The following is a 9,207-nucleotide window of genomic DNA, read 5'->3' as shown; positions in this document are numbered from 1 at the left end:
GAATAACCACTTGAGGTCTGGCATTGGTTAAAACTTTATTTTGGTTATTCTTGTGTCTGAGTAGGAAGTGACCTTGAAGCTTGCTGCTGGTGCAGCTTTTTAATTGCTCTATAAAATTCTGCTCAAACTAACTTCTGTTATGCGTGACGCAGAGCAGCTCTGAACTACCAGCTTCACACATTACACCAATAATAAAAGAAAGAAATCTAGATTTTGACTTGAGTAAGAAGGATTTTTAATATTTCTAGATATACCATCTGATTTTCACGCAAGACCAAAGGCATGCAGGCATGCTATTAATGATAGAATGTTTTTACTTCTTTATTTATCAAGGAAACTACCTATTTTTACCTAAATATGAGGAACATTTACTTCCATCACAACAGCAACTTTAGCTATATATTTCTAATAGTTGATCAAATGTCAGGAGGTTAAAGGTGGAGTGTGTAAGATTTTCAATATTTAAAAAAAAATCAACTAAAAAAATAACTACAATAATAATTAGTTTTTTAAAACATGTACTTTCCAGCCTGTCTATATTTGATGTTTTGTTAAATTACAAGTTTAATTAATGACAAAGACCCTTCTTAGATGTTTGCCTACCAGTAAAAAAAAAAAGAAGCTTTTTGTCATTTGTCATTAATTAAACTTGTAATTTAATAACGCATCAAATATGGACACACTTGATGTGCTTCCTTTGGGTCATCCAATAATATTTTAATTGGATTATAATCAGGACTTTAATGTGACAATTTCAAAATAACAATGTTTGTTAATTCTCTGGAAGAATAATTTGTGTTGAGAGCTCACAGAAAACCCATTTTTCCTTTATGATACTCATGTAATTTGGAATTCACTTTTCGATCAATGGCTGCAAGTTATCCAGGCCCAGATGGAGCAATACTCAAACCATGATGTTATAACAATCCAAAGATTACATAAACTTGCATCCCAGCATAAATTGTTTATGTTGGAATGCAGCTTTTCCCATCTCCTAACAAACTCCTAATATCACATCTGCCAGGAAAATGTTCTACTTCCAGATAAACTGGAAGGTAGTGCCCTTCTCAATGCAGTTCTGTTGTTCTGTGTTTGCCTAGTGGTGGAAAGATGAAACCATGAGCCAAGCTAAGGCGAAAGTAAAGTCACTTACAAGCCATCCTGGCTGTTTACATAATTGTTTGCTTACATAAGCTGATGCTTGTTTTTTTTTTAACCATTTCCAGACTGATGTTCATGAACAACTCAACTTTAATGGCTGTTAAAACTTGATAAATATCTTTTGCTGTAGTGTTTTACTTTGCAATTCCAGACAATTCCACAACATTATGAGCAGGTGCTCCCAATTCTTTATATAGTAATCTGGCTTCAGATGTTGAAAAGAATAAGAAAAAGAAAAGAAATTTACATGGATTGGATATCAGTTCATTTCTACTCGTTCACCACAAATAAAGAGATGGTAACCAGAGATATACAAACATATGGATGTTTTTGTGACCACAAAAAAAATAAATAAACAAAGAAAATTTGTCAAACATGACAACAAGTTTTTAAAATATTTTAAAGTCTGTATTATATAGATATTTGAAATAGTCTCTTTATTATTTTACAAATTGCAATCAAAATGCATGTTTATAATGTATGTTTATAATTGTAATAGAAAATTTAAAAAAAGGCGCACCGCAAAACAAATAAAATAATCTCAAGTCACCGTACGCGATAAAATAAATAGACTATAACCTACTTTTTTATTTGTTGACGTTATTGTGGAACAACAAACACACTCTCTCTCTCTCTCTCTCTCTCTCTCTCTCTCTCTCACACACACACACACACACACACACACACACACACACACACAGACACAGACACACACACACACACACACACACACACACACACACACACACACACACACTGATCATGCGAAGTGGATGCCCCCTGTTCCAGTTTTAGAGAGAGGGAGGTATCAGTTGACTGCAAACCTTCAAGCTGATGGAGAGGAGGACAACATCAGGAGGGGAGTCATTCAGTCAGCGCTGCAGTCTTCCAGCATGCAATTTCTTTCTCGTGTGGAATATAACTCCGGGAGGCCTCTAATGGGGAGCAGCTGCATTAACTGGAGGATGGACTTCTATTGACTGCTCCCTCCATCTCTCTCTCTCTCTCTTTTTTTTTACTTGCTGCTGGCCAGGCCATTGAGTACACAGTTTATCTAAGTTACCGAGTTTATCCACCGACAGCCGCAAGGGAGTAAGAGGGACAGAAATAAAATGACTGTTTAGTGTCCTAGAGTGTTTTTATTCCCTTTTTCTGACAGACAGGCTTGAGGACGTCAGCAGGTGACTCCGAAGCTGACAGTCTCTGAAAAGCCTTGAGGAAGTCAGAGAGGAGAGGGTAAGAGTTCAGTAACAGCTCAAAATTAATCTCTACTTTATTGACTTCAACCACCGGCAGCACTATTACAATTACTATTACTATTACTACTACTACTACTATTATTATTACTACTACTATTATTACTACTACTCCACAGCTTGTTATTCTCATGAAAGGGTGAATGAAGGGAGGAAGAGAGACACTTGACAAACTAATGTGAAATGGCTACTGGATTGTAAACTGGCGTGGGAATATGATCCCGTTTGCTGCCTGTTGGTTCAACCACAAAGCAACAGTAGCTTGCAGGCTGAGGGTTAACTTGTCGCAGACACTGCCTCATCAAATGACTCTGTTCTGAATCACATTGGAGTCAGGGGGCTTTTTGTCATAACATGGGCAACTCCTCCAGGAAGGGAGAGGGGGAAGAGGAGGAAGATGGTGCAAAGGATGGCGAAGAAGAGGAAATCCCAACAAAGGAAGAAGAAATGGAAGAGGAAGTAGAGGAGGAACTTCCACTGGGGGTGGAGGAGTTGTTGGAGAGTGGAGATCCTGTGTTGGACTTGAGCTACCGTAAATTTAAGAAGTTACCTTTGCGTGTTTGTGGCCTGATGCATCTGGAGAAGCTTTATGTTTGTGGGAACAGCTTGCGTACTCTGCCAGACAGGATCACCCAGCTGCAGGGTTTGCGGTTACTCGCCCTCGACTTCAACAAGATAGAAGATGTTCCCTTGACGGTTTGCCAGCTCACTAACCTCACCCGCCTCTACGTAGGCAGCAATCGGTTGATGTGCTTCCCACCCGAACTGAGGAATCTGCAGAATTTGAGATGTCTGTGGATGGAGAGCAACTTCTTCCAAAGCTTTCCACGGGAGCTCTACGATTTACCCCACCTCAAGTCCCTGCAGATGGGGGACAACCGACTAAAAACGTTACCTCATGACCTCTGGCGCATGGAGGCTCTGAGGGGATTATGGTTGTACAGCAACCGCTTTGAAACTTTCCCTAAAGTTCTGCTGCGAATGGAAGCCTTAGAGATCTTAGACATGGACCGTAATAAAATAACAGCGTTCCCCAGCCTGAAGCGTCTTAAAGCCCTGCGCCTTTTCTCCTATGACCACAACCCAGTCAAGGAACCTCCAAAAGTGGGTGAGGATGTCCTTGTGGTCGGGGAAGGGGCTGCAGAGTTCTTGGAGGTGCGTGAAGCTCGCAAAGAGAGACGACGAAAGGCCGCTGAGGAAGAAGCGGAGGAGCAAGCCATGGCGGAAATGCAGGCAGAGGAGCCGGTGATTCACGGCATCCTGAAGAACAGCAACTCTAACTCAAAGCAGGCAACAAATGAATCTATGGTAACAATTGAGGACACAGATGTTAAAGAGGAAGAGGTTCAAATGAAGGAGGAAGAGGGAGGGTGCGCAGAGCTCCAAGTCACAGAGTATGATGAAGCTGAACTTGAATATGATGAGGAGATGATTGAATATGAAAAGGAGGAGTTGATCTGTGAGGGAGAGGGCTTTGAGTATGAAGGAGAGGAGCTGGAATATGACAGGGCTCACATGGACTATGAGTATGATGATGGGGAGCAGCTGGGAGACACAGGGGGACAAGATGATGGGGCATGAAAAACTCCCCTCAAACATCAAGATGGTCCCAAATCCAGGAGATAAAGTTTTGACTGAAGCTGACACGGAGGGAATATGGCACTTTCCTAGCTCTGCTGCTAGTTTATAATCTGCTGTAAACTAAGAAAATAAATGATCTGGGCATTATATCTGAATAACTTAACTGTGACATCTCGCTAAGCTGCACATGATTTAGAGGTTTAGAGGTGTGTGTTTGTATATAGTGTGTATGACTGTGTTACAGCTGGTTCCTATTGCAAGATTTTTCCATTATTAAACATTCAGCTGAGTGAATCTAGTGTGAGTCTGTTTTTGAGAGAACATTAAGTGAGCATGAAGCCACTGTTCATTTCACAGACACAGTTGTATTTTCATGCATTATGATCGGCTTCTGCTTGTCAGCACGACTCACCTTGGCTTATTGCTTTTCTTATAAAGCAAGACTGCTTGTGAATGTGAATGGGTGTATCGCACTTAGAAGTACAAAATATTTATGAAATGCTAAACACAAACCCCTGAAACCCATGCCAGAGTTGCGTAAGCACTCTACTGAGTGCCAGTGCCAAGAAAGCGTGTGACATGCAGAATTATTGGAGGGATAAGTAGCAGAGATCTCTCACCATAAAAGGTAAGTACAAAGTGAGAGGGAGTTTTTTAGTTGCAGCTAGACAGACAACAGAAAAAAATCAAACTTTTTAAAAAAAATTTTTTTATATCTACACCTTTCTTTTCTACATGAACATGAAGCAGACCCAGTCTTTGTCTCCTCTCATCTCTGCAGTCATTATTTATGTGGGGGTCATGTGTAATCCAATCCCCATCTCTTCATGTATCTTCTTTCCACATCTTATTGAAGAGTGAAATATTTATCTCAGTGCTAGAATATTAATGCCTGTACTATTGTGTCAGTGTCTCAACTCCTGTCTGCACTGATGAAATGCACCACAGGCACACAAATCAAATTTCACTTAAAAGAACAAAACAAGACAAAAAAAAAAAGCCAAAACATTTATTTATAAACCTGCAAAGCTTCTGTTAAGTATCTGAAAGGTGTTGTCTTTGCAGTTTATAGTCAAAATGACAAAATATTCTGTCCATGTTTAAGTTTAATAAATTCATTATTATGTTAAAGTTGATGTGTTGGTATTCTGGATCACATTAAACTAAATGGTCATACTAAAAACATTACATACTTCAGTTGTAATCTTAACCAAGCTTTGCTCTGGTTTTCCTTCTTTTTTATTTTTATTTTTTTATTATTTTTTTTTACTGGTATGCGCTTACTCAGTTGAAAAAATAAACAAGATTTGTTTTTAAAAAATTAAATAAAAAAACTAAAATGAAATTGAAATTGAAATTAAAATTAAAAAAACAAATTGAAATTAATAGGATCTGCCAGAAAAAATATTTATTTAATGTTATTTAGCATTAATCCGATTCTAAATCTGATCTGATCTGTTTTTTCAATCAGCTGTCAATAAAATTCTTGTTTTTTTAATCAATTTTTTCCAAGCAAATAAAACATCAGAAGAGCAGAGAATTAAGGACGTATTCAAAACACTTGACATGCTTAATTAAAAAATGAAAATGGTTGAAAATCATTTATTATAAATACAGTCAATTTGTGGGGAAAAAAGCTGGAGAGATGATATTTTTCCAGAAAAATGCAAAGTTGAATACCATCAAAATAATTTCAAGCCTTTTTAAAGACAACCAGAAAAATCTTTCAGCTTTTTTTATTTTTAGGAAATCTTTACATCATTGTCGAATATACATCTTAAAATCTTATAAACTCCTCATACTGTGTTGCAAAAAAGTACTAGTCCCTTTCTTGATTTCTTGCTATTTTGAAAATTTGTCAGACTGTCAGATCTTTACAAAATTTTAAAATTAGACAAACATAACCTGAGCAAGAACAAAATACAATTTTTAAATGGTGAATTTATTTATTAAAGGCAAAAAGCTCTCAAAGCCAAATTGCAGGCCCCCTGAACCTAACTGGTTGTGCCACAAACAGCAGCAACCTCAACCATTCGTTTGTGAATGACAAACGTTTGGTTTGATATAACGTATGACAAAATGTAAATGTTTAATATTACATAGCACTTTTCTAATTGCATTTGCAATGCAGTATTTGTGCGACTGTTAGTCTGTTTATTGTAAGGGTAGGCTTCTGCTATTTAATCCTACTGCTTAAAGTAATGTATGAAATTTGTGTTTGTCCAGATGTACTAAGAAAAGATTGCAGTCACAAGAGACACCTGTAGAAGCTATTCGAGGCCTCCACCTCACTGTCTTTACAAGAGGCTTGAAGTGAAGACTGGATGTTAGTTTAACCAAATATTACAGCAGCAATATTACTTCTTATAATGCATTCATGTTACAATAAATAAATACTATTTGGATCTGTCGCAAGTAGATCTAAATGAACACCCCTGAATGCACAGCATGAATGTTATAAGGGTGATTGCTTACAGACAGACTGTATTATTACACTTTTGCCCGATTTTTTTTTTACCCAGGACTTTTGTACTAAACTTGAAAGTGTTATTTTGTTTTATAATTATTGTAGCCGTTTAGAGTGCTGATTACGCTGTTTTGCATTGTTTCAGGATTTGCACCTGTGCCATTTCTTGCCCGGGACTTTTGTTCTAAATTTTGTGTAATTTAGAGTGTTTCAGTGTGACTTTGATTTGTTTGTTAATTAAGAGACAAGACTTTGTACATTAGTTATAAAATTTGTGTGACTGAGGTATGAAGCTTTAGGTTTGGTAAGCATTTTGACGTGTGGGGTGGGGGGCAAAACTCTTTTGCCTAGGACACCTGCTGGGCCAGAGCCAGCCCTGTTTGTGATGGCTGGCAATGAGTCCTTCACATTGCTGTGAAGGAATTTTGGCCCACTTTTCTCCACAAAATTCTTATAAGTGTTTTAACTCTTTTCTAGCACAAACTGCCCATTTAAAGTCACACTACAGCATTTTAATTGAAATCAAATTTTGACTTTTATTTGGCCACACCAAACTTTGTTTTTTGAAGCCATTCAGAGGAGGATTTGCTGGTGTACTTCAGGTAGTTTGCTTGTTGCATAACCTAAGTTCGCTTGAGCTTGAAGTCATGAACTGATAGCATCAATCACAGCAAGTCTCCCAGGTCCTGAAGCAACAAAACAGCTCCAGACCATCACACTACCACCACCACCGTGTTTTACTGTTGGTATGAAGATCTTGGTTTTTTTTGTTTTTTTTCATCAAATGCTGTTTTATTTTTTACCCCAGATGTAAAAGCAAACACCCTTTTCAAAGAGTTTAACTTCTGTCTTGGCAGTTAAAAAGAATATTTTTTCAAAGGTTTTGGGAATCACCAGGATGTTTCTTGGCAAATGTGAGACAAATCGTTTTGTTCTTTTTGGTCAGTAGTGTTTTCGCCTTGGATATTGGAAGCTATTTTTGCCTAATTCTGTTTCATATTGTTGATTCATGAACACTGATCTCACCTGAAGCAAGTGAGGCCAGCAGTTTTTAAAGATGTTGTTCTGGGGTTTTTTGTGACCTCCTGGATAAGTTGTGCTCTTTATTTTCGAGGCTAAGCACTCCTTGGGAGGTTTGGCACTGTTCTCAGTTTTCTCCATTTGTGGGTGATGTCTCTGATTGTGTTTGCTTGAGTTCTGGAGCCTCAGGAATGGCTTTGAAACCAAATTACTCACTATTTAAAATCTATACTTTGTATTTACTCGGGACCTGTTTGTGTAAAATGAAAATTTGTGTGGTGATTTTAAACATTTAAATGTGACTTCTTTCACTACCCCCCCCCCCCCCCCCCCCCCCCCCCCCACACACACACACACACACACACACACACACACATAGATATCTATACAGCTATGTCCATATATATATATATATATATATATATATATATATATGTATATATTCATTCATTCATTTTCCAAACCGCTTATTCCAATTCAGGGTCGCGGGGAAGCTGGAGCCTATCCCAGCTGGCTTTGGGCGACAGGCAGGGTACACCCTGGACAGCTTGCCAGTCCATCGTAGTATATATATATATATATATATATATATATATATATATATATATATATATATATATATATTTATATATACATACACATACATCAACAATTAATTAACTTGAGAAGGTCTTGTTTTGGAGGCTGACACTGCTTTGTTTATTCTTGTTTATCCTGAAGTCAACAATCATCTCTTTTGTTTTGCTGCTATTTAATATGAGATGATTGTCACCGCACCATTTAACAAAATGACTGACCAGTTCTCTGTACTCTGCTTCTTGTCCATCCCTGATACACCCTACAACTGCAGAGTCATCAGAGTATTTCTGCAGATGACAGGACTCAGAGTTGTACTGGAGGTCTGAGGTGTACAGTGTGAAGAGGAGTGGTGAGAGAACAGTTCCTTGTGGTGCACCAGTGCTGCTGACCTCCATCTCAGACACACAACCTTTCAGTCTCACAAACTGGGGTCTGTTTGTGAGGTAATCATAGATCCATGTGGTTGTGGAGGTATCCACCTGGAATTTATGGAGCTTCTCACATAACAAAGCAGGCTGAATGGTATTAAAAGCACTTGAGAAATCAAAGAACATGACCCTCAGAGTGCTGCCTGAATGGTCCAGATGAGAGTGTTCTCTCTGGAGCAGGTATATGATGGCATCTTCAACCCCAAGTCCATTATCATATGCAAATTATAATGGGTCCTGAAAGGTGTTTACTTGCTTGTTGAGGTGAGCCAGTAAGAGTCTCTCCAGGACTTTCATGATGTGAGATGTCAGGGCAACTGGTCTGTAGTCACTTGGTTCAGTTGGTTGTGTTTTTTTAGGCACTGGAACAAGGCAGGAGGTTTTCCACAGCACTGGGACTCTATTTTGTCTCAGACTGGTGTTGAAAAGGTGCTGGAGAATCGAACATAGTTGTTTTGAGAAGGTCTTGAGAACTCTGGGACTGACACCATCTGGACTTGCAGCCTTGTTCTGGTTCAGTTTCTCAAGTTGCTCTTAACCTGATTGCAGGAGACAAAAATTGTGTATGTATATATATACACATTCGTATGTGTGTGTGTGTGTGTGTGTGTGTGTGTGTGTGTGTGTGTGTGTGTGTGTGTGTGTGACAAAATAAAGCTTCACTGTGTGAGTAGAAAAAACTGGTGGAATTTAAGTCCTCCTAGTGGATCCAGAC

General features: G+C 38.4%; 1 protein-coding gene across 1 annotated transcript; it reads left to right on the top strand.

Annotated features, from left to right (window-relative positions):
• Positions 1-2,771: 2,771 nt before the first annotated feature.
• On the top strand, positions 2,772-3,998 carry lrrc10b (leucine rich repeat containing 10B; the record flags this gene model as incomplete). The annotated part of the gene is made up of 1 exon (XM_079249699.1): positions 2,772-3,998. One exon carries the CDS (start codon positions 2,772-2,774, stop codon positions 3,996-3,998), a length of 1,227 nt encoding a protein of 408 aa, XP_079105825.1.
• Between the last annotated feature and the right edge of the window lie 5,209 nt (positions 3,999-9,207).

The sequence above is a fragment of the Telmatherina bonti genome, assembly GCF_933228915.1.
Source record: "Telmatherina bonti genome assembly, chromosome: 2".
NCBI lineage: Eukaryota > Metazoa > Chordata > Actinopteri > Atheriniformes > Telmatherinidae > Telmatherina > Telmatherina bonti.
This window is presented reverse-complemented; position numbering and strand designations above follow the sequence as displayed.